Raw genomic sequence first — 26,960 nt, forward strand, 5'->3', positions numbered from 1 at the left:
CTTACTGACCCCAAACTTTTAAATGGTAGTGTACTATATGCAATCAGTCGTTCTCGGATATTTTTGGTTGGTGCGATTTTATCCCCAGGCGAAACAAAAAGTATTCAACAGACATTAAAAACATTGTCAGAGAAAGTTCATCCCTGCTGTGAATAGCTGCATAATAATCTTTCTATCAAAAAATGTTGCATGTTATACTTGGTGTGAAAGAGTCTTAAGATAGTGTACATTGCGTCGTGTATCCCCTCCCCCCTAAAACTTTTAGTGTTAAACTTTTTTCTCCGAGCACCAGGGCCGTAACCACCAAAAGTGAATCTCATTTATTTACAGTCGACATTGTGTTTTATGCAGTCTTTTTTTCCATAACAGAGTTGAACTTGAACTTTAATGAGACGGGTGTTAAGTGTAAACATCGAAGTGCTGATTTAATCTCCTAGAGAAATGTATGAAATAAATAAATAAATTACCATATTTCTTTTAATATGACATCACTGATTATTTTCATTGTATTATTTTTTTAAATGGGAATTGTGATTGCATGATATTTTAAGTAAATGATTAATAGGGATATTTCCTTTTTATTTTAAAAGTTTTTTTGCATTACACATGAAACCAAGTTAAATCTATAAAAGAATATAACCAACTTCAGTATCTTGTCATTGGGATACACTAGTGTTAATTTTGACAGCAAATTTTGATTTAGTTTTAGTCTTAGTCTTTTGACTAAAATGCAATTTAGTTTTAGTCATATTTTAGTCATCTGAATTGTTTTAGTTTTAGTCGACGAATTCAATATGATTTTAGTCGACTAAATCTACAGTAGATTTAGTCGATTAAAATATAATGGGTTTAGTTAAATTGTAATGCATTAATTTAGAATTTAGAATAGAAGAATTCTATTTAGAAGAATTACGGAGGAATTACTAATAGAAGAATTATGGATAACGATATTTTTTGCATCGTCACTCTTCTTCATATCTATATGTCTGCTCTACTCATTCTCCCAGACGTTCGCATTTTTTAACGTTTTATTATCAGCACGTTACAGTACAAATGTGCGCATCTACCACTCACGCAGGACATCAGTCTGACTGGATCGCTTCCCAAATCGTCACTATCTAACATTTTCATCTAGTTTTTATTTGTTGACGAAAATGTCAATAGATTTTCGTTATAGTTTTTGTCATTCAAAATTAGTTTTTTTTTAGTTATCGTCTCATTTTCGTCTGTGAAAAAATATCGTTGACGAATAATTTTCGTCATTATTTTCGTCAACGAAATTAACACTGGGATACACATGCCAAAAACATACAATACACTATGAATGAAAAGCACATCTTAGCCTTCATACCTTAGAATGATGTCTTTATGACTATAGAAGAATGTGTTGGTTATAATATGAATGGGTTTTCACTCTTAATTTAGCAAAGACTTGCATTATAAATCAGTGATTTGCAGGCTGCTAAACTAGCCTAAACATATACCAGAGACACTTAGATTGTCATTTTTTCTGCAACCCACTTTACATCCCTGTGAAATTGTAATCCAAAACTTGGGCCTCCATCTTGAAAGGGTTAATGTCTGACCCCGGCGGGTTTCTAAGAGTTTGCTGTGGTTCCCCAGTTAAAACACCCTTGGAGGGTCTGTCTTTGAATTGCCAACTGTGAATAATCCTTTTCAGCAGTGGTCACTTTCTAACCAGTTCCTCCTCTCCATTCTGCAGCATCTGTCTGGAGAGCATCCGTGGCGTTCTCAAACTCTCCTTTCCATGCCTTAGTGCCATATGATTAGCAATGCTGTCCTCGCTGATGCCTTTTTCAGTGTTGCTAATGAGAATGTAGCAGCTGTATTAATGTTTTATTCCACATTTACCTGTTCATCAGTCATTTTACTGAGCCCATTATTTCAGTCTGCTTGGTAAATATTTGGTCTTTTGTTAAATGTTTTTTTGTTTTGTTTTGTTTTTAGTGGCACTGCTCCTCTAGCTATCGCATTAAGCATGCTTAAAGTTGAACATGTTACTGTTTGTATTGACCAGAAGGAATGAAGTAAGCATACTTAAGTATGCACAGCAGTTTTGGTTTACTGCTTTTTCATTTCCCCCTGCTCACACTTCTGTTTTTTTTCTCTCTTCTTTTTTGAAGGCTTAGCATCATTGACACCCCATAGACACCTATGGTCTAATGAAGCCCTCATAGGTGGAGAGCTGCTTTTTAACAATTTCCCGGTCGAAATGTGGAATGTTTTGGCTGGTCTAATCTTATATCGCTGCTGCTTCAGTGCACACTAAAATCCTTTAGATGATGAACTAACTACTTGAATGTTCATTTTTATTTACATGTTTAGTGGTACAAAAATGCACATGTGATGCATTTTGACATGATGGCATTACAAGTGAGGATTTACATTTCTTTTTGAGTTTGGCTTATGATGTTCTGAGTTAATGTTCATTTTCATCTTTCTCTTCGCAGTGTTTGATAAGCAAGGGTTCTTGCTGAATCTGGACTCGAAGCTGTAAGTATTCCGTATGACACAATCCCTTCCTAATTTCACCAATAGAGAAAATTTTCCATAAAATAATCTAAATTTTAATACATCGAACAAGAGCAAACAGCCTGTTAGTTTATCTAAAAAAAAAAAATTTTTTTATTTTTTACTATCATGATTTTTAGATTACATAAAGATTTTGTAGTATCAGATGCTGTTTCTTTTTCAGCACATTACCTTTCTACTTTCTCTTGTTCAGTTCAGTCGTCCTGAAGCGTAAGAAATTCATTTTTAAAAATTCAAAATTTAATGCTCCAAAATACGTTGCTTATGAAATTAACCCCACTCTTTTGAATAGTAGTGTTTAGTACAAGTGGTTGTTGCAATACATATTATATAGAGAAACATAAATAAATAAAAAACTCTTAAAAGCAATAAAGGCTTTTGCCCCCATTCAGTGCCATCAGAGCAATCCATTCGAGCGGACTCGTGTGACGTGTTGTGATGTATTATAGGTCTGTGTGTGGTAGGTATATGTTTACATTTCATCTTTGAAGCACCCAGACTCTCACCTCGCCCTAATTTCCCAGTGTTGAGCATCAGAGAAGGCATGTCTGTCCACACCATGCGCACGTACAATAAGCAAAGCCTTCGACAGGTTTAGATTTCATTGACGCTGTGAGTAAAAACTGTCTGTGTGGTGCACTTCATCATTCAGCTGGCCTCAATCCACCATCCGCGCTGCTGCTCAAAGACTCAGAGCTGTCACGACAACAAAATATGGCACTGTCCCATTGGGCCAACCACTTCATCAAAATGCCACTTCAGCAGATAAGCGTCTTGTGGGTTTTATTTTAACTGTTGAAAAGGCACTTAGTGTCGGACAATGTGATTTGATGTTGAAACCTGGGCTTTCGGCATTTTAGCAACAATGTAAGTTCGGAGAACATGTTTTTTTGGTTTGTTTTTTATTATTGCGTTACTGACTCTTCAGAAAAATGGACATAGTTATTTAATAGTGATTTTTAATCCAGTTTTTGAGATTAACACAGCTGAGCTGATGCTTTAGATGACATTTAACAAGGTGGTCCAGCCAGCATGTGTTCATTCTCAACCACCTCCAGTCTCTGATAGTCCTGATTTCTCTCTCACACACACACAAACCCATTGGCCTCTCAGACCTGACCTGTGTCCTCTTCACCTGTTTATTTGAACTGCTTTCATTGTGAGCTGCAGGTTATTAATGATGCCACTCAATTTAGGTGGTAGGAGCGTGTCTGCTGCCCCCCATCCATTTAGAGGATTTCTTGATATTTTATTATTGTTACAACCACTTGATATATTAGATGTATAAATAATGTATGTCCAAAAGTTTGGGGTCTGTAGGATATTTTTATTTAAAACTTTTTTTTGAAAGTTTCTGCCACTGAATAAAAAATAAATAAATATATAATTGCGACTTTTTATCTCACAATTGCGAGATATGAAATAAGAATTGTGAGAAATAAAGTCGCAATTGCGTGATATAAAGTCGCAATTCTGGAAAAAAAGACATAATTCTGCCTTTTTTCCTCACAATTGCGAGTTTACATCTCGCAATTCTGACTTTATAACACATAATTGGGAGTTTATATGTCGAAATTATGACATCTTTTCTTAGAATTGTTGGATATAAACTCGCAATTGTGAGTTATCAGGCCAATTCTAAGGGGAAAAAAGATTAACTTTTTCCCCTCAGAATAGTTTATATCTCACAATTCTGACTTTATATCACGCAATTCTGACTTTATAACACATAATTGGGAGTTTATATGTCGAAATTATGACATCTTTTCTTAGAATTGTTGGATATAAACTCGCAATTGTGAGTTATCAGGCCAATTCTAAGGGGAAAAAAGATTAACTTTTTCCCCTCAGAATAGTTTATATCTCACAATTCTGACTTTATATCACGCAATTCTGACTTTATAACACATAATTGGGAGTTTATATGTCGAAATTATGACATCTTTTCTTAGAATTGTTGGATATAAACTCGCAATTGTGAGTTATCAGGCCAATTCTAAGGGGAAAAAAGATTAACTTTTTCCCCTCAGAATAGTTTATCTCACAATTCTGACTTTTTAACACACATTTGCGACTTTATATCTCGCAATTCCTACTTTATATCTCGCAATTCTGACTTTATAACACGCAACTGCGACCTTATATCACGCAGTTCTGACTTTATATCTCGCAATTCTGACTTTATATCTCACAATTCTGACTTTATATCTTACAATTCTGACTTTATAACACGCAACTACGACTTTATATCGGGCAATTCTGACTTTATATCACACAATTCTGACTTTATATCACACAATTCTGATTTTATATCTCGCAATTCTGACTTTATATCATGCAATTCTGACTTTTTAACACGCAATTGCGACTTTATATCACACAATTCTGACTTTATATCTCGCAATTCTGAGAAATAAGATGTAAACTCGCAATTTGTGAGAAAAAGTCAGAATTGTGAGATAAAAAGTCGCAATTACCTTTTTTATTTTTCATTCTGTGGCGGAAAACAGCTTCCATAGTTTTCTGTTCATATAGTTTAAAATTTAATTTACTCTTGTGATGTTAAAAACTGAATTTTCAGCATCATTAATTTATTTGTTTAGGTCAAAGGAACAAAATTTTATTTGACCATAGTATTTTTTTGTAACAATGTAAAAAAAAAGTCAGATTTAATGCTGAATAAAAGAGTTAATTTCTTTTTTTCTTAATTTTTTTAATCTTACCGAGCCCATAATTTCAATGTTGTTGTAAATATATCTAAATATAATAGAATGCTGTAAGTCTTTTAAAAAGAGGCCTGATTGTTCCAGGTTCTGTTCAAGTTTTTAACTTTTTTTTTGTGCCATAGCGTCATACCAAATATGTTTGACTCGTGTATAACTCTACCCTGATTAATATGAAAACATTTAGATTAAAATTACATAAAAGAAAATATTGTAAGGCACCTACCATGGAGGCACAGTTTTTAAAAGTATAACCACAAGATTCCAAACATTACAGATGTTAACAAGACATGTGTTCAATGGCATTTCTGTCTCTAAAGCATTGTTTGCATTGTGCAAACCTCTGTCACGCATAACCAGATGTGTATTCATCTAGAAAAGTAGATAACTTTATAGTTTTAAAAATAAACTAGCTTTATGGAATAATTAGTCTAAGTACTTTACATTTCGGCTTTTAAACTACCTGGAACGCTGGCCCTGTTTAGTCAGAAATGTTTTCTGTGGTAACATCATACCACAAATGCTGTTTTTAAAGCGTTAGCTGTTTTGAGCTTGGAACATTCTTTCCGAACAAAAGTATGAAATAAACATGCTCACTGTGCGGCCAGCAAAATGTTGCATTCCTATTGTTTGACTCTTTCATTTATTTAACACATCAGCGATAAACGAAGTTTCATAAAGTAATCCATCACATCCTGATCTAGATGTCATCCATCATGTGTCAGGCGAGATAAAAACAATATACCTCCGATTCGCCATTACCCTGTAGCATAGTTATGCTGTCTGATAGTCCTGTCAGGTTTAACATTTACAACCCAAAATGAATTCCTCCTCTTTCTTCTCCTCTCTAACTGTCTACAGGCCTCCGGAGTTGGTGTACAAGTATGGAAACCTCAGTGAAGGATCCTGCAAACCTGGCTATGCAGCTGCCAAAATGACCGCTATCTATCCAAAGTATGAACCGATTTTTTTATTATTATTTTTTTTATTATTATTATTAACATTGTGGCTTAATGTACATGTTGTTGCGCAATCTGCTGTTTTAAACTAGTGATGCGCTGATATTTAGGCCACTGAGAAACACTTTACGTTTCGGCTGAAATTAGTGCTTTTCCGATGTCTCTTTCGTGCACACATCATGTATAAGCTATAACAGGTTAATATGATCAGTATAACATATTCATTATATTTTTTACTTATCCTGGTAAGGGCTTGGAGCCAGAGGGGCGCAAGTGGCTTTTAACAAACTTTACAGGAGAGGCAAAACTAAATTTTTACCACACTTCAATCACCTGTATTATTAACCTTAAACCACAAACATTGCAACCACAGGGATACTTACATGAGTATTTAAGTAAAAAATGCATGGCATATTAACACAATGAACATGTTCTAAACCATTTTCAAATAACAAAAACCGAAACTGCCTTGCATGAAGTTTAAATGTTTTTACAACTCCGTTTTTATTTGACTGTTCGAAATATTACATATTCAATGTAATAACCGTGTTGGTGTTTCAGTAAAAATAATTTGGTGCACCATAGTTAAAGCTGTCAGAAATGGGTGATATTGTTGAAATTAAATGGGAAAAAATAATAATTCTCCAAGACAAATGTCTAAATATAAAATGAATTGTTATTCAAAGTCGTAACTGACAGAAAAACATTGCTGATATATGAATTGAGGTCTATTGCAGTTTCACTTGAATTTGCGCACTGCTAGATGTGGTTGTGTTTTGAGAAACGATATTTCATATTTCAAAAGGAGGATAATTGAAGATGGCAGATGGGATGGATGTTTGGTTGGAAGAACACAAATAAGCTTAGGCTGAATGCTGGGATTTTATTCATCTTTTTTTTAAACCTGCTTTTGATCTGTAAGGCTTTGCCATATTGAGCCCTCTGTCGTCTTCAGAATTAAGTGCAAAATCTGTGAATGGAAGACCGCTTTGTTAAAGATTTACTTCTTTAGTCCCGATTTGCCAAGTTCCTTGTGTATTCAACTCTCCCTGGTTTCGAGAGACACTATGTCACTTCTCAGCTACGAAGCCCCTGAGGCCAGTCTCATAATATCTCAGATTGAACAGAAAGCTGTTCCTCTGATCCTTTAAGTCCTTGTTAATTTGTGACCTGCCACAACAAACAACCACTTCCGCATGCTCGCCAGCTCCACAATGCGCCTGTTGTAACTCTTTTGGAAGTGGACAGGGATTCTGTCTTTGCGGCTGAGAGGAAAACGCTCTGCAAAGCAGCCACTGTGGAGATCCGAATGAGTCAACTTCTTCCATTTGACTAAATCCTCAGAGCGCTCCTCGACTGTCAATGATGTCACACAACACTCAGCGACCCTCAGTGACGCCATGACCCTTTGATGGAGCTTTCCATGTTTGCTGGCATCCATGTTCCATTGTTCCCTCATCTTTAGGATAATTCTCCTGCTGGCTATTGTTAGCACAAGTCATTTTTCCACTACAGCATGCCCAACGATGATAAACATTAAGCATCACGGTTTGGTTTGTTCATGGATATTTCTCTCATCGCCATACGATTGTTTAGAAATAGCTTTTCCACCAATCAAGCAAGATTATTATTTTGGAAGGGATTTTAGCAGCTATCAAAAACCAGTAACTATCACACAACAGCAACAGCAATATTTAGTCAGATGGTTGCCCTGGATTGATTTAAACAAAAACTGACTAAACAAAATTATTAATTTAGAGCGAGAGTGTAAAGAAAACTCAACAAGAATGACAAGTTCACGTTGCGTAAGATCGTTTTGTTTTGTTGTTATTTGTCTAGAGGCAGTACAAGCGTCAAGAGACTCATAAAGCAGAGCAATGACTGAATTGGTGCCTAAAACTTTTTAACAGGTCCCCCCAATTAATGGCACATGTGTTAACGGTGTCTACAATGTGCCTCTAATTAACATGTGATGGATCAAGGTTCTCAGGGTCTCTGTTTATCTTTCGGGGTCAAAAGGCACTGCTGCCACATCATTACAACACAAATATTTGAGCTTTTTTATTGCATGATAAATTATTTATAATGATGTTTAGGATACATTGATTCAGTTTAGATGTTGCCAGAATCACGGTGAACTAAAGTCGAAACATTTGATGTACTGTTTGAATGTACGAAATAGATGATTGTTTTCACGAACTGACAATGTACAACAATACTTATGAATGATACATAAACTGTTGTTCCTTATTAATTCATGCTCATTAATAATATAAAAAGTAAAAAAAAAAAAATAATGGCATTAGATTAATAAATGCTGTGAAAATTACATGCGTGTCCATGATACCTAATGCATGAACTAATGTAAACAAACATTGTAAAGTGTTTCCATTGAATGAATCAAAAAGCATAGTCGTTTTGTAGATGGACATGTTTTAATAAAGGGATTCTCCACTGTTTTTTTCATATTAAAATATGTTATTCCCTTAACTAAGATGAGTTGATGCATACGTCTCTCGTCTCTGCGTGCGCGAGACACTTTGATAGCATTTAACTAGCCCAGTTCATTCAATATTGGCCAAGCAGAGAAGCGGCCAAGCAGAGAAGCGACCAAACACCTCCACGTTTTCCCTATTTAAATACAGTTACTCGAGCAGTGTAATTCGACCTAGGACGGTGACACAAAATAAAACGTTGCGCTTTTCTAAGCGTGTTAAGTGTATAACTATAATGTATGGCGGAATACCACAGCAAGTGATTGGGAGCACTTCGACTCGGCGTAGTAATATCATCACTAGGGTTGGGTATCGAGAATCGAGTATCGATTGGAACCGAGACTAACTTTTCGTTTTTCCCGGAATCGCTCAAAAGTAAAAATTTCGATTCCTAGTTTCGATATTCACAGTCCGCCGAGCGGAAAAAGAAACCGCTGAACAACACCAACGAAGAAGCGTCTACCGGAAGTGTTGGCATAACCACGCGAGTCGAACATGAGTACCTTACGTCGGTGATCCAAAGTGTGGCTTCACTTTTCTTAAAATAACGAAATCTCGGCAAAATGCTAAATTTGTGACAAAAGGAGTATTTTTACAGAAGGAATATTTCCTTCAGAAAGGCCGTTGGTTAGCAAGGTTAGCTAAACTTTTTTGACCCTGCCTCTTAAAAGAATCGGAATCGAGAATCGTTAGGAACCGGAATCGAAACAAGGAATCGGAATCGGAATCAGAATCGTTCAAATTTAAACGATACCCAACCCTAATCATCACTCGTGAAAAGTTCTCTCACTCTCCGGAGAGATGATTTTTTACTGCGCCGAGTCCATAGATGTACGTATATGCGCCAAATCGAAGTGCTCCCAATCACTTGCTGTGGTATTCCGCCATATATTATAGTTATACACTACATATTTTTTAAAGGATTTTTATCCGAAGCCCCTTTCGTATTATATAATGAAATTCCAAAAATGTATTTTTAAAATCTAGAAAAACTTATCCGCCTCCTAATTAGTGGTGGTACCATTAGGGTTAAAGCCCAATTGCATGTATGTGGTCATTTGGGCAATTGCAATTCCCTTTAGCGGTTTAATTTTAATAGGGGATCCCTGCATGTGTAGGAAACCACCTGAAGCCTCTGTTAGTTCAGTCGTTGGAATCAACTTTATTTTCAACACCTCTACTCCTTTCCCAAAACTGTTTGTATTGGACTCTTAAATCAAATGTCTTGGTTGAACTTGAGCGGGCGGTTATAAAAATACAGCCCCCAGTGAGAGATAGCCATGAGGAAATGAGCACAATGTGCACAGGCCTCCTGTTCAGGACCCCTTTATGACAAGCAGACCCCTGTCTGTCTTTAGACCTAAAGCTCTCTCACCCAGTTATTTATAATGCGAGTTAGTCCGCACCCCACAAGCCACAAGTTAATTAATCACAGTTTGTTTTGGCAAGACTTCGCTTTGTCTGCTTTTATCAGGTGATATCAGAAGAGTATCCGATGCGACCGTTTTTTCCTTTTTTCTTGACGTTGTCGGACATCCTCTAGCTTTAAGCGATTAGTACATGAAATAGACGCACTTTTATCAGAGTCTCTCAAACAGTTGCTAATAGTGAGCCCATTCATTTCCTCATCTCATTTCCTGCCATTGCTCGGACTTTTTCTTGAATTGACATCATCTTTGTCCTCCTTTTCCCGAGATATCAGACATTGTTGTAGATTTAGATGTTTTAAAAGCGACCTCTGTTACCAAAAAGGCTTGTTAAATGTCTTTAAAGTGAATTAACTTTTGCCACTCTGTACTTTGGAAGGGATTTTGGGAGTTCTGCTGCTTTTTCTTCCTAAAAGCAGGAGCTGTATTTTTAAATGTCCCGTGTGTTCTCTTTACTGACCCATGATTAAGTTTTTCTTAAGGGAACCCAGTTTTTTTTTTTCACCAAGCTTTCCTTGTTAGTCTTCCCCCTGTCCAATCTACTGCAATTTTCGAACTTAATTATAAAAGACCTCAGAAAGAAGGGGGCGAAAAACCTGAAAAATGATCCAATATCCTCAGGTTTGTAAATGAATAATGAGCCTGCTGAGCTGGGAGGGTCGTAAAAACAGACATCCATCGCGTGGCCACACTTACGGAAGCAGAACAGAGGCGGCGTTCAAGACTTGTTTGTGGAAGATGCTTCTTGCTTGGTTCTTATAAAATGACCTCTGAAAGGGATCTCGTATTGAAAAATGTACTTTGATGGCTTCTGAAAGTTCACACTGCAGCTCAGAGTTCCACTTCCTGGAGATTTCCCATTTGTGTTGCTTTAAATGTTGTCGAAATGCCCTTTGGTAGCTGGCGGAGTAGATAAGAAATGACAGCGAGGATCTGTGGGTCAGAAGCACAGGCATTCATCGTTGCATTTGCACATCAAGCTTTAAGAGGGGAGTGTGCTGGGAAATGGCCTCCGGGTAGGGTATCCCCTGACTCCTCTTGAGAAGGGGTGAACGGAGGCCTGGGTTCGTGATTGATTGGTGCTGGTTGAGCCACACTTTTTTAAACTTTAATCACAGGTCAAAGCAGAGATGAAGTGAGACCTCTCACACACAAAAGGCCCTTTTGAATCCCCAAGCTCCTGATGTCCAGGAAGGGAATGTGTTGTTTGGCTATATTTTATTAGCCCTTTTGATATGGAATTGATGGAGATTATGTTTTTGGTACTGTGCTGTTTACATCTGAATGTTAGTTGTCCATAGAATGTGCATTCATCATATTTTGTTTGTTATGCTTTTGCAGGTTTAGTAAGCCAGCTTCCATGTTTCTGGACCGAAACTTTAGGCGGCTTGCAAAAGTTACCAACTATTTACCTCCATTTGGATTTAAAACACAAGGTATGTTTTTTTAAAAATAGATTTGTTGAGTTTAACAACAATGTTCTCCAAATGCTGTCCAAAAACCAGTTCTTTTAATGAACCGTTTTAAACGACAAGTTAATGATTTGAATCGGGATGAAGCACTTCTTTAGAGGTCTGCTCCGGATGGATTCTTAGTCTCGCTCCCGCTAAATTATTTTTCCACATTTTTTCTTTTTTAATATTGTGTCCTGTTTCCACATGCAACTTCCACATTTTGTCCTGTTGGACCTTGTGTGGAGTTTTTTTGTCTTCCTCTCTCGTAAGATGCAGTCTTGTTTCGTTGCCACAGACTAAGGCTGCACGATATTGGAAAAACTGACATTGCGATATGTTGTTTTTTTGATATATATGGGCTATATGCACGCATAAGTTCCGCATTTGACGTAAGGATGCTCGTCCATTTCCGGTTGTGTAGATTAAAGCGGAGGAAAACCGGAGAAAACGGGAATTATGGCAGAGTCTTCAATATTTACTGTCCTCCCGTCTTTGAAACGAAACGTACATACGTTTAGATGTAATTTTATATATAGTTATGTTTATTTAATATAATTTTAAAAAGAAGCATAAACACAACGAGGGGTGTCTGTTTTATCTGTTTTTGTGACTAACGTTTCATTAGTATAACCATGGAGTATAAAATTCAATATAAATTCTCGGTATTGCATTGGACTCTATGATCGGCGGAAGTTATCGAGCATCCCTAATGCTTCACCGGAAATAACGCCGTGCATAGAGCCCATTGCGATATGAAAACAATTTCACCAATTGTAAATAGCCTCTATGCACGATTGCTTCCGGGTTTGTTTCAGCACGCCCAGTTACATCCGGTGCTGTCAGTCTATGGTCAGAAGCCATTTTTGCGTTAGGTGGAGATAGTGTCAAATCTCTAAACTTGCTGTTTAAAAAAACGTCCTGCGGTTAACGTGAATGATGTTAACAACACTGTGAGGCAGTTAGCTGTCACACAAGAGTAGAAAAGATAAGTTATTTAAATGATATATTTCGAGCTACATCGATAACTTTGAGGGTTAGTATTCTGTCATATCGTACGAAATTCGACTAGCGAATCAGCGTTTCTAAAATCGTTGTCTCCGTAATTAAAGTTTTGCCGCTATACACTTGGCCTGCAGAACGCGCTTCCGGAAGTAAAGATGCTGACTGAGATTCTTTCGGACACACGTCAGCAGGGTTCGTGCATAGAGCCTATTGTGAATTGTAAAATTATATTTTATGAGGAATTGTATAATTATATTTATGAATTATATTTTTAAATATATACTTTTATGAATTAATATGAGGCTGCTGTCACTTTAAAGGGCGTTACAATGGTCAGAGTTGTTTACAGTGTTCAAGAGATGGATTCTCATCCTAAACATGGCCAAAGTTTAAAGGAGCTGTGCTGTATGTAAGAATTTTATTTCAAATAATCATAAAATGGCCCTGATATGTTACTAGACATTAAGAAATCATGTTCATTTCAAATGATTATATCACTGACAACAGTAGTCCAGCCAGGATATTGCCATTTAAAAGTGAAGTTGTAGCCCTCAACTGATGTTGTCATGTTGTGTTTTGGTCTGATACAGTTCCAGTACACACCACATAGAGACGATCTGAGTCGGGATCAAAAATGTATGGCTGAATCTGATTGTTAGCCATGGTTTGTTTTGGGATGTCACAGCTTCCAGACGCTCTCAACGGAAAAGCTTTGCGCACTCGTAAATATTTAGCTCCGCCCACACTGCATGCCTCCACCTACACGTTTTTTTTTTTTACAGAATGACTCTTTCTTTTATAAATATAATAAAACTAAAGACTTTTTGGAGATATGAAGGATGAAATACCACTCCATAGGTACTCAAGATTAACATGAGACCAGACCGGTGCGTCTCACAGGTGTTTCTCATCGGTAATCACGCCACCGGCCTCACATCGTTCTCCCGCAGCCCTCACTCGTCCTGCTCGCCACAGTAAACAGAATGAATGGCGACTGTAGAACGCAAAAGCCGAATCCTGGACATTTTTTGGTGATCGCAAAATCCTGGGAAGACTCATCATGGAGACTCGCTAGTAGCATAGACTTGTTTAACTACTGCGCTCTTTTACCGGTAGGCGTGGCCTCCTAGGGCAGCGAAGTAAGTGCATTCTGGGAGTTGTTGTCTTTCATTCACATAAGCCAAAAATACATTTTCTGGGTTTTTTCAGTCTAGAAAGCTCTAAATTCAAAAATAATTTCATATTTCTTCTACATAAATGACCCATTTTAAATACACATTCATTTTTCCAGAGGTGATGTGGTGAAGGTGAAGACTTTGAAGAATATTTATGCAAAACGGACAAAACAGACCCAAATAAAATAATGAAATTAAATCTGAATCCTATCTGGAATATTACTGGACAATAATAAGTCTCTGGTCACAAAAATGACTCCCGTCATAAACTCCAAATGTTTTAAACTGTGAGCGATCATGTTTCTTTGTAGCAGTAGGATGCCAAACTCTTACTATGATCAACCATCGCCGGTTCAAGACAGGAATGACCCTGATATTAATAGTGTCTGAGAGAAAACCCTCAGTTGTGTGTACGTGGCCTGATGTAATGCACAGCATGGCAGACATTTATGTACTTCAGTGATGCGGAGGCTTTATTCCATTCAACAGAGAACAAGAACTTCATTCTACTGAGCTTTGTGAATGTATCAAAGAGAATGAGACATTCTGAGAAAGACCTGCAGATAAGAAAACGGTTTCTTGAAACCAATTGGTTGTTAATGTAATCCTCCGTTGTCTGCTCAGTTTTTTTCCCCCCTCCATCTGAAAAGACGATTACATCTTAGATTTCAGCACATTGTCAAATGTTCCAGCACTTGAGGGCAACGGGCACATAAGGGTACCTTGAATGTAACCTTTGTGTTCGGTTAAGGGCTGCCGTGTCCACACACATGAAGACTTTCAAAAGAGCAGGTCCCATGTTTACATTACACCTGGTTTCTGTTTGCTGCACGGATCGTGAGCCTAGCGTGACTTCGCTTTTAACTTTATTCATTTGGATAGGTGATACGTGTGGTTCTTGAATAGAGCTTGACAAAGGTTCTCGAGTCGTGGGCCAGAAAGGCATAAAAATAGATGTCTTATTTCTGCACTACCAATTCTGATATAAGCGATCCCTGCGGCCACCTACGACTTTGTGATTTCTGCTCTTGATTACGTCGCCCTCAGTGGAAAACATTCAGTCAAAGCATTGCAGATGGTTTTGTCGAACGTAAGGTAATCCCAACATCCTTTAAAGAAGGGAGAACCGAATACCTCAAAGGAGAATAAACCATTAGGGCTGTTTTGACTGTAAGTTTGGCCTTTTAAGTGCCTTACAGTATTAAGTAGCCTCTTAAATGTCTCCAGTGACTCAGGATGAAGTGTCACTCTTAGTTACTTTGGTGAAGTTCCTCTAAAACTCACGATGAATTGTTTAAATAGTTTATGAGCCTGTTTGATCGGTTTTTAAACAGAACAAAAAAAAAGCTTCTTGACAAACATTACATGAAACAAATGTCATTATGTGACTCCAGATGGTTTTTTTTTATTATTATTAGCCCTTCATGTTCTCAAAGTATTTGCGTCGTTTCTACTTTATTTCAGGGCATGATTTCCTTTTGCCAAAAGTTGAGGATGAGGGACTTGTTTGGTTAAACTGCCAAGAGTGATACTTGGCTGAAATGTTCATAACGTTTATCTGAAAACAATTCAAACCTATTGCTCTTCCCATTTCTTTGTGAAACCCTGATATATACAGATAACAGGGTTTCACAACGAAATGGGAAGAGCAATAGGATTGAAATTTGAATTGTTTTCAGATAAACATTTCAGCCATATATATATATATATATATTCGTTTTGTATTCCAGTGTGGTCCCGACGCTGTTTTTGCAGAGCGTGGTGATGCTTGATGAGAGCCGTCAGCACTTTGTCCAAACAATGACGGCTACTCCCTGCTGCTTTTTAATCATTCAGGTCACAGTTTAGGGTCAATGCAGATTTCCAGCTCTTACGTTAGCTTTCACACTACACCGACTGTCGCAGTTCTGGAGGATGAATCAATTTACAGCAGGTTTTTACATGCTCGTATTATTGTAATCGCATCCATTCACTTCAAACCAAACCACAGGAATACATTGGTGCATCCTATTATGTTTGCCTCTCAATAACATAGCGTCTATGGCAATAAAAAAGATAATCTCACATGTGAGCTCTTTGTTGTCAGAAACTGTAATGGTAGTCATTAGGGTAGATGCTTTCAAACCACCGGACGAGGAAAAAAAGGAAGAATTATGTACAGATGTAGATTTGGCGCCTCACACGTACTGCAAAGTGCCTAGCAGACCTCCCAAAGTGCTTGATTCTTGTTCATTGGAATATAGTTAAGGTCATAAAAGTGTATTGGGAAAATGGGCAAGTCCGTACTCCTTGAATTAGCACTTTTTCAATCCGTTTTCTCATCTCTGGCCTTTTATAGTATGCATACGGTGCTTTATTTACCTCAAAGGATCACACTAATGCAACCTTACTAGGAAATCCGGTATCTTCGCTGATATCAGGCGACATAATCTGTGGCTTCCACGAGGGTATCGAAGGAATGATCGCTATGACCAAACAGCTCTGTAAATTTACATCACGAGGTGACATATTAAAGGCATTGGAGAGCATTAAATTGAAGTCTTTGGCACTGGAATTTTACTTGTTTGCAAATGGCATTCCACTTTTACAGACTGTTTTTTCCAAAGTGTCAGTAACCTATTTTCAGTTGCTAATACAACTTCCAGGAGCCTCCAAGCAAATAATACAATCATGCTTCTCCATCAGACCACCAGGAGTGTAGATGACTGAGAAAATCATTCGAGTCAGATTAGAGCCGTAACCATTTAGAGATGTTTTTGTGTCATCTTTTTTTGTTTTTTGTTCTATCTTGTCTCTCTCTCTCTCTCTCTCTCTCTCTCTCTACAGAAAGAATCATAGATGTTATATTATCTTCCACAAAGAATTATGGACTGGGTCCAAATTTGGATAGGTAAGACTTTTTTTTAAACGCATCGCTCACTATAAATTAATTTTCCTAAATGTCCTGAACAGGTGTCTTTGATATGTTGTAGATTTGTATTTATGATATTATTGTTCCAAAGTTTGAGGTCTGAATGTTTTCTTGATGTTGTTTTTTTAGGTTTTTGAAATAAGGCTTTTGCTTACCAAGGGTGCATTTATTTCAATAAAACATTAATAATACAAACTATTATTTCAATTCAAAATAACTGTTTTCAATTTAAATATATTTAGAAATGTAATTTTATCCTGTGATAGTGAAGCTGAATTTTCAGTATCACTAATCCAGTATTCATGTCACATTACCCTTCAGAAATCACTCTAATATGATGATTTGATGCCCAAGAAACATTTATTATTGTTGTCAGTGTTTAAAACCGTTGTGCTACTTAATATATTTGTGGAAACAGTGATACCTTTTTTTCTTTCAGGAGGCATTTAATTGAAATGAAATTTTAATTTTTTTAATAATGTATTTTTTCATTTTTGTTTAAATGTATTCATGTATAGACATTTTTGATCAGTTTAATGCATCCTTGCTGAATAGAAGAATTAAATTCTATGTGTATTTTTAATGTGTATTATGCATAAAATGTCTCTGATTGTCACGATTTGCATAACGCATGTATATAGTGTATCATCTTTTTACCTGACCTTTTTAAAACTACAGTTATAGACAATATCAGTTTAGGCTTGTGTCGGTATATATAGTTGTAAAGATGTATGCAGGTTTTGTAATAATGCCACTTGTTTTCTCACATGTTCTCTTTGCAGTTTGAGTTGTAAAAGGTGTGTAATAGTAGGTAATGGCGGTATCCTTAGCAACAAGTCTTTAGGATCCCGCATCGACGAATACGATGTTGTAGTAAGGTGAGTGCCCACAGTCACCATGTTCTGCTTTTTTAATGTCTAAATCAAAAACAGACACAAATGCAGCTGATTTGCACTTTTTAGACTCAACGAGGCCCCAGTGAATGGTTACACCAGAGATGTAGGCACTAAGACCACCATGAGGATCACCTATCCCGAGGGGGCCATCCAGAAGCCTGAACGCTATGAAAAAGATTCCCTCTTTGTCTTCTCTGCTTTCAAACCTCTCGACTTTAAATGGTTGAGACAGATGGTCAACAGAGAGAAACTGGTAAGACCTTATTTCCCTCAGTAAAATCTCTATTGTTTTTGGTTTACTTGTTAAGGTCTCCTTATTTATTTGAGTGTGAGGTAGAATGATTCCAGTTGTTTTTACAGGCCCATTTTCTGCAATATATTTTGTTGAACTTTTATTAAACTTGAAATCATTCATGAATTCAGAGTAATGTTAATATTGCCCTCTAACCACAAAATTGTAAATTCAGTAATTTTTTTTGTAAAAGGATTTTTAAAAGAAATATCTATAGAAGAAAAGGCTTCTATTGTTCAAGGACTTCCGTCTCATTTTTAGCAAGTGGTAAAACATTCTCCTTCCAGGTTTGACTGACACCTTGTGAATTAGCCTCTTAATCAGGTGGGTCGGCACGTCTGAATGAGCTCTCTCTTATCTCACACAGTTTTAATGGCTCTGCCTCCATCCCATTTCTTATCACACAAAGAGCAAGCATAAGCACTCCTTTCTCCTCTGGAGTCGGCTGACTTGGCTACTCAAGGACGGGCTTTTTTCATTTCCAGTCTTCTGCCATGTAATCATGGTCAAGGCGTTTGGTCGAGGCGTGTGTGGTTTCTCCCATAATCTCCCTTTCCGAATAAACTTGTCTTCCTCGACTGCACATCTGCTTGTTTTCCCCTGTTGTCAAGTGGGAATCTGACGGTAACGTGCCTCAGGAGTTCCAGGGCCAAAACAGCTGCTGGGCTTTCAGGGGACCAGCGCTGGATTTTTTTTTCTTTTTTACTGGATGACATTTGTCTATGTGCAATAGACTTGGCAGAGGAAGAAAAATAGAGAGCTATTTGATCACCCTTCCTCCCCTATGGCCCCTGAAAAGAGCCCGATTTGTCTGAACATCTGATCGTAACAAGCTGGACAGTGGAAAGTGCTCAGATAATTGATCTGCCCTCTGACTTCTGATACATTGGCTTTGATCCCATGGAAGGAAGAATTTCCTTCACCAAATGAGGGGTCAAGAAAGCTCCAATGTGTCTTCCATAATGTTAGAAACAGCATTCAGAGGATGGTGACTGATGAAAACCATAGTATTAGGTAACAGAATAGCTTTTTTCACCCTGAAAATGGCAAATTGAATGTTCATGCCATTCTGGAATCTAACGGGGAGGTTCTTGGTTTTTAAAATGGTTGTAAATAGGCAGTATTTATACATCCAAGATAATGCAAGAATATTCTAGAGACTTGACATTGGCTTATTAAGCTTAAGCTTAAGCCATATTAAGCTTTGGTATGCAACTCGTCCTTAGTGAATTAGGTTTACATGCACACCAAAAATCTGCTTTTTGGCAATGTTACAGGCAAACGTTTACATGTGCTTTTACTTTTCTAAGCAATCACAATAATACAATTGGACTTTTATCCGATGGATAGTAAAATGGGCAAAATAAACTACTTTGCCTTACGATGAAAGAGGGACCCAAGCCATATCTAGAAACAGAATATCACCGAGACCACCCAGAATACCCTCGCAACCACATAGCAATTGACATAAACCACTAAGAACACCTTAGCAACTGGATAAAAACCCCTGGCAGTGCTTTTTGTTCAGGCAAGCAGCGCTCCGATTTTCTTCCGAAAATGTAAAAATGCAGTTCCTGATTGTTTTTCTTCCTCCGGCAGACAGCCACAGCTGTAAAAGATGTTTATATCCAGCTAGTCTTCGTGACCTCCCGTGCATGTATTAAGTTGTAAGAGTATCATGTTTAAAGTTGAGTTTTTAACCGATTGTCACTTGACAAATGAAGCCCATCACTGTTGTGAATTCTTACAGATGAAAAACGACTGACTTCTATTCTTCTCTCTTGATCAACGTCAGACTCCGAGAGCCCCTCGCATTCCCTCGCTCCCTTCTCAAACAGTTTAACTTTGGCTGTGTTTATTTTTAACTGGCAAAGGGTGGTATTTTAGGGCCAGATGAAAATCTGACTAAGCGTTTATCTAGTTTGTGCTCTCTATACGTACTGCAGATGTTTCTTTGAGTAATTTGAGTAATCTCTAAACAATAACAGCCATTCATCACCGTGCTTAATCACACATAATCTTATCAAACACTGTGTCCCTAACAACAGTATACAGTTCATCTCATGTTTGAAAACAAATACATTCCCCGCAGGCCGCTTCCAAGTCTTATTTAGATCTTACGACATATCTTTGAAAATTTCATTGCTGTAATGAAAAATCCCGTTGATTGACGTGTGGTGATGTTGCTGCTACTTTGCCAAAATATAAACGCTTCCCTTTATTGGCAGAAACCTGGTGGTGAAATGGAAAACGCTTTGTTTGTGCAAGCGGTGACAACAGCGATTGAGATCCATTGTGTGGCGACGTCTTTCATTTGGAGATGAACACATAAAGGCATGTGCGACTGTGTGGGCAGTTGGCTTTAGAAAGGCACGTAGCTTTAGACTTCAGTGTAATCCTTGACTAGCACTGACTCCTCACTCTCTTCCTCTCAAACAGTCACACTGATGTAACTTTGAACAGTGGCTGCTTGCAGCTTTGAACATTTTTTTTTTTCTCTCTGCTATTCTTTTGTACGGGTGGAAGGAATGCCAACCTTTTCAGTTCGTAACTTCGTATTGACAGAACAGTAGACGGATGTCTTCCCAGCATCTTCCAAGAATCTTGCTGGAAGTTACCTGAATATTATACTATGAGGCATGAGCGCTCTTCACAAATGCAACCACCTGTTAGTTGAATTATTGCGTTTTGATGAAAGATTGTGAAGACAAACAATTATGTTTTTGGAATAACATGCATGTGATGAATTTTTAACAGTTATACCTGATGAAGGATCGTCAGACATGTCTGTTTTGGATGTGCGTGCTACACCTCTTGAACTATAAACTATAAAATCAAAAATTAGCCATTGTAACAAGGTTGGGTGTAATGGGAAGAAGGGGGCGGGAACCGACGAACATTCCAACAAACTTACGAAACAATACGAAAGTAAAGGCGGCAGCTCCTCGCGGCCGACTGCCGCCACATATAAACAAAACAACATAAATATTCCAGGCCTGGTCCTCTCTCATCCTTCACTGCCGTCGCTCCTCCTTTTATGCTTCCTTTCTTCCGTGAGAGATACGAGACTGTTCACATTTCTTAATTCATGTTATTGGTCTTAGAGTGCTGCAGGTCTAACATATATTTGTTACCCAAAACCCAGGAACAAACTGGGATTTTTAAGTTCCATCATCCTAAAGTCAATCGATTTTTTTTTTTTTTTTTTTTTTTTTTCGTTATTAGTCAGTTTTTGGTCTGTGGTGTTGTTGTTGTTTTTTTATTAATCTATTTTTCAATTTTTTCTCAGTACATTACTTTCAAACTTAACGCTCGACACAACTCCGATTTGTTAAAACTCCATAAATGCTTCACATTGTTCTCTTGATTTCACCTATTTTAGTCATTCAAAATGGATTAGCGCCTCAGAGGTCACTGATGTAGAAAACACAAATACGAGCCTGATTTGAAAACGGGCAATGGGCTAGCCGTCATGTGTGATAAGAGCCAACTTAATTAACAAGTCCTAGAGTTCACGGAGGAGCATGTGGCTCCCACGATAATTATTTTCATTCAGAATACCATTGACTAGGTAATCCTCTGGCTTCTCTCTGAATATATTTACCCATCACTTCTTTCTTCCATATGTCTTAATCCCTTATTATTTCAGCCTTACATGGTAAGAGCAAGGCAAAAGTGTGTCACTTATCAGACACTCCTTCAGGCTCCTTCGGTTTGGCATTTCTTGAAGGTACTTTCCGTATGTTGGCGTGTTGCATAGCATTGCCAGTTGTATAATAGTTTCCCCGTTGTATCTTGTTGGTTTAGTTTGTAGTAGCTTTATTTGTATGTAACTCTTGGAGTACACACTGTTGTGTGCATGACTATCTTTGTTGATGCCTGTGGAGAGCGTGCCTTTGTTTACTCACGAACCCTTAAGGAAAGGTGACTCATGGCACTTTTGCGAAATTTTAAAGGGATAGTTCACCCAAAAAAATGTGTCAATTTACTCATCCTGGAGAATTTAAAAACAATCGTTGACAGTCTTTTTAATATGAAGAGGACCAAAGTGAAAGAGCACCAAAAAAAGCTAAAAGCAGCATAAGTACTACTAATATAAAGTACTGACATGGCTTGTTAACTATATTAAAGTCAATAGCATTGTGTGAGAAATGGACTGACATTTGTTGCTGTTGCCTGAAATTGTTGGAATCTGCCCTACCTGGTGTTCATGAGCGAAATAGCGATGACTTATTCATGCACGAGTCATTCTTTGCAATTAATCCGTTGATCCAATTCACAAAACTGCTCTAAATGAGTCATTCATTGATTTAACAGCCCACTAGAAGGGAAGATTATCAGGGAAGAATGATGCACAGTAAATAATAATCAGGGAATAATAGTGCGTTCTTTTTGAAGCTTGAAACGGGCTTCAGGAAACCTTTTATTATTTGTCACTTTTTATTATTGAGAGTCAGCACTTTTGATCTCTTTGTAGCTTGATTGCAAGTCAGCATTTTCAAGCCCTTTGTAGAGGTGTTTTTTTGTAAAAAAAGTGTCTGTTTTTTGAGTTTGATGCAGGTGTTGTCTCTCCATTTGACCTAATGGGGCAGCAAACCAGGGGTTAACAAGGGGACATGTGGTTGTTTGCTTCTGAACATGCCAACAACCAGGCTTTCATCAGCCAAACAGTCACTACGTCTCTGTATTACATTTGAGGCAGTATAAAGGTACCAGACCTTTTAACCAGTCATTTGCTTAGGGTTTAGTGCCAGTCTCTGATGACATACCAATGGACCAACCATTGGCCACTTGCAAACCATTTAATAATCACAGTCTCTAATCTTATTGGCTGACTTTTCGCAGCCTACCTGGAACTAAGTTGACTTTACAACAAGCCATTTTGAGGATTAAATATTATTGGATTTTCCAAGGTTAGTAGCATTAAAGATATTTAGTTTAGATATATAGATATAGATATAGTTTTGTTTGAGGAACTTTGTTACCATGTTAACTCTACAAACACAACTGTATATTCTGCTTTCCTTTCTGATTTGTAACCAGTGCTTAATTCTTTTTGTGGGGCGGCAGTGGCTCAGTGGTTCATGTAGATTGTCTACAAACCGAAAGGTTGGTGGTTCAATCCTCGGTTCCACCTGACCAAGTGTCGAGGTGTCCATGAGCAAGACACCTAACCTCAGCTGCTCCCGACGAGCTGGATGGCGCCTTGCACGGTGTGTCAGCCATTGCCGTCGGTGTATGAATGAGTGTGTGAATGGGTGAATGTGAGGCAATATGTAAAGCGCTTTGGTGGCCATTAGGTCTATGAAAGCGCTATATAAATGCAGTCCATTTGCCATTTGCCATTTTTGACGAACACAAACTGGGGCTATTTTGGGTCTTAAGACAAGACCCATTCTTAAATGGCACATAATGATGAAATAAACTTTGATTGTTCAGTTTACATATCAGTTAGATGGTCTGACAGTAATGTGGATACAACCCTATGCTTTGCTTATACTTTATACTTTATACATATACTATGATTTTCCTTCCACCAACACGCTTTTTCCAAAGCCTGAGTGATGTCAGTTGACCCATTTGTCCTGTTTGCTTCCTTGAAGAGTGAAGATGCATACACTGGATGACCCAAGGGAATGTCTGTAAAGCAGAAAGTCACAGCTCTCAAGGCAAAGAAAGGTCAGAACAAGGACAAAGACGACCAAAAAAAAAGCAAATAGCGGAGATTCTTGCTCACAAAAGGAGTGTCATCTGAGTATCCTATAGAGTTTGGATTCCTGACCCGGTCAAGAGCAACGGGATCTAGATTTCACGAACCTGAACTGCTCTGGATGAGTGCTCCACGAAATGTGCACATTTCTGCTGGGGCCCTCAGAGTAAACCTTCAGAGCTTTATATACAAACTGAAGTTCGTATGAATCACGCAGAGCCTGGGGTGAAATGGTTTGCCAGTGCAGGTTTACACTTCTTATCAGGCTTCAGCTCTGACTGGTGGTATAAATTTGCATGTTGATATGTCACGGCCTAGCTGCACTTGCAAATTTGTCATCCGCCTGATATGTTTATAGGCATTCAGAGCATGGCAACTAGAGCAGCAGGAACAACATCTGTCTGACAGCGTGCCTGAGCCTCTAGAAGACAGGCTTTGATTGCAGCTCAGTCGGCTAGAGCACACACCATAAAAAAGATCATTTCACTTTAACGGTGTACCTCCCAAGTTTATTGACCTTTTAAATATAACCCTAAAGATAAACAGGAAACTTTTTCAAAATAGCGTGTGTTTTCCTCTACTTGAACCGTGTGCGTGCAGTATCTTGAGATACGGAGAGAAAGGATTGGGATTATTTGTAGGAGAACAGCTACATTTTTCTTATTACAAAGGAACCCTTGGCTATTTATATTCTCGTGAGCACCTGTGGGAATATGGGCCATTGACAACCTGCTTGCCCCTCTTAGACCAGATTAGATTTCCTTGCGCATCTTTTTTTGAAAGGAAGTCCGGGTGCAGGCTTTTTTTCATCGAATCTGACCATGTCAAGTGTAAACCTGATCAAAGCTATATTTGAGGTTTTCCCCCCTTTTAAAGAAACAAGCATTAAATTACACGGATACAGTTTCTTATCCGTTAGGAATGCAGAGGAAGTTTTCCTGGTGAAAATCTAAGTTGTGTACCTTCTATACAACCTGACCTAGAGCACTTTCCATGCTGTGTTGTTAAGTAAAAGTATTAAAAGTTGTTTTTGTTAATTGAAATAAATCTGAAATAGAATATAAATATTAGATATTAACTTTTAAGTTGTACTAAACTAATTTGAATAAAAACAAAAGTTACACTTTATTTTAAGAGTTACAGTTTAGGTACTTGTAATTATGCATAATTTACTGTTGTTATGACATGTACTTACTATAGTAGTGTATAATTACGTCACCTAATTAGCAAAATAAATATTAGCTTTAAAAATAAGGTTAAATAAAAATTTAAAAAATGCAAAAGCATATAACAAAAATTACTAAAACTTAAAGTAAATCTAAATTTGAAATATTTGTAAACACTGTAAAAGTATATACATAATAAAAAACTGACACTTTATCTTAATATCTCTTAATATCAGTGGAAAACAGTTTTTTTTTTCTTACTTTTTTTTTTGCGATTTTGACATTTCCCAATTTTTAAATACTGTACTGTAAATTGACCAGTGCTGCTGAATGGGGTTTTTCATTACACCCCAGCACTGCCTCCCCAAATCTGATTCCACCCAGCTGAGCCCTGAAAACACCAGATTTCTCTTCTCATTGTGCATTAACTTTTTGGCTTGCAGCTTCTTTTATAATGAAGTTTGGCGTTTATATTTGTTGCCTTTCCCCACTATCCACGTTTGGATAACTCTGAAGAAATCAGAAGTGTTTACACTGATGTTAAAGGAGAACAAATCAAATACCTTTCTCACTGCATTTCGCACTTCATTGCAAATAACATCAACTACCACACCACATACCTGTACTCCTTCCTGAAACTTAATATCTTAAATGCAAATTTGTCAAGCACTAAATGTAATTTTGTGTTTTGACAAACATTAAATGTAATTTCCATGATTTTGTAATCAGGAAACATAAAAAATGTTTAAATGTCTCAAACTTTATAAGAGTGCATGTACTGTGTAACTTCCATGGCTCTTTAGAAACCAATCATGAGATCTACATTTTTAATCTTTTGACAAGCTTTTTTAGGCACGTCAGTGTGAAATGAGAACTTAGTTTTCTACATCGTTATTGTGAACATATCTTCCATGCATAGGTTTCTTTTTATTATTATTACTTGTAATTATTAATGAAATGGTGAAAATACTTCAAGTAGGCTACATAATGTCTACCAGTTCTGAAGTTGTGTGACAGTTTTGTCATTTTAATTTGCACTGTGTTTGTATATATATTTTTTTATTATTAATTTTTGGTACATTTATTAAGAAGCATCATTTATTTTTAGACTTATATATAATTGTTCATGAAGGTTGGAAATGAAAACGCCTTGTATTCAGGTGTTCATAATTATTAGGCATGCTTTCTTTCACAGATAAAATAAGACAAAAAAAGAGATTTAACTCAAAATTATGAGAAGGATGCAATAGTAGAAATTGCAGTTAAGGCATGACCATTGGACATTGAAATGCTCATTGGGTCAGCACGGTCAGACAAAACCACAACCACATCCTCTTATAGCACTGTTTGAAGAATTCATCTTCCAGAACCTGCCAGTAAGTTTTGAGAGTTCAATTTAAGTTAATTTTTTAGACTATCTCTTACCCTGAAGTCTGTTTTGCAGAGATTAACTAAAAATGAACTCCAAAAAAACTTACTGGCAGATTCTGGAAGATGAATTCCTCAAACAGTGCTACAAGAGGATGTGTTGCTGTTTCTTCAAGAGTCACTCTCAATCTGAAGCCTATGTCTCTCACATTGTCCCGCAGCAACATTAAAATAGTCTAGATTAGTGTGCAATGTTTTATAATAATAATAATTTATTCTATTTTGTGTCCATGTCGCTCATTTAACATATTTAATATTGGGGGGCATTTAAGTTATTTGACATTTTTTAACTTTTTTTTTTTAAGTAACGCAATAGTTACATTCCCTGGTAATTAGTTACTTTTATAATGATTTAACTCAGTTACTATTTGTGAGAAGTAGCTAACTAATTACTTTTTTTAGGGAACATGCCCAACACTCGTCACAATATGGGCAAAAAGATATCTAGCTATGTCCGTTTCATCATGGCTTGTCATAAAATAGGCCATAATATATTAGTTAAATGTTAAATGCTGTAATAGAATTTCAGGCTCTCCACTCCTGGTTTCATCAATGCCACATTTTTTTCTTTTTTCTTTTTTTTTTGGTTAATAGAAAATCCTCCACTAGTGTTCCTGGGAAGATTTTTCTCACCGCACATCTGCAGTAAGGAACAGGTTTTCCCAGCCACCGCTGAATGTTCACCCTGACCTCTCGTTTCCAGCGGCTGACGGAGAGAGAGGTCGGCGATGTGGTCTGTGATTTTTATGGAGTGATTTAACACTCGGCG

At 37.3% G+C, this 26,960-nt stretch overlaps 1 protein-coding gene across 6 annotated transcripts in view; it reads left to right on the forward strand.

The window, feature by feature from the left end:
- The window catches only part of st3gal3b (ST3 beta-galactoside alpha-2,3-sialyltransferase 3b), a 56,976-nt gene that overhangs the window by 17,004 nt on the left and 13,012 nt on the right, over window positions 1-26,960 (forward strand). For all 6 annotated transcript variants that reach the window (XM_039676177.2, XM_039676173.2, XM_089131391.1 and 3 more), the window contains 6 exons: window positions 2,472-2,514; window positions 6,138-6,230; window positions 11,499-11,593; window positions 16,615-16,678; window positions 17,482-17,577; window positions 17,662-17,848. In XM_039676177.2, coding sequence (XP_039532111.2) covers window positions 2,472-2,514; window positions 6,138-6,230; window positions 11,499-11,593; window positions 16,615-16,678; window positions 17,482-17,577; window positions 17,662-17,848 — 578 coding nt within the window. The remainder of the gene's footprint in view (window positions 1-2,471; window positions 2,515-6,137; window positions 6,231-11,498; window positions 11,594-16,614; window positions 16,679-17,481; window positions 17,578-17,661; window positions 17,849-26,960) is intronic.

The sequence above is a fragment of the Pimephales promelas genome, chromosome 5 (genome assembly GCF_988280905.1).
Source record: "Pimephales promelas chromosome 5, fPimPro1.hap1.1, whole genome shotgun sequence".
NCBI lineage: Eukaryota > Metazoa > Chordata > Actinopteri > Cypriniformes > Leuciscidae > Pimephales > Pimephales promelas.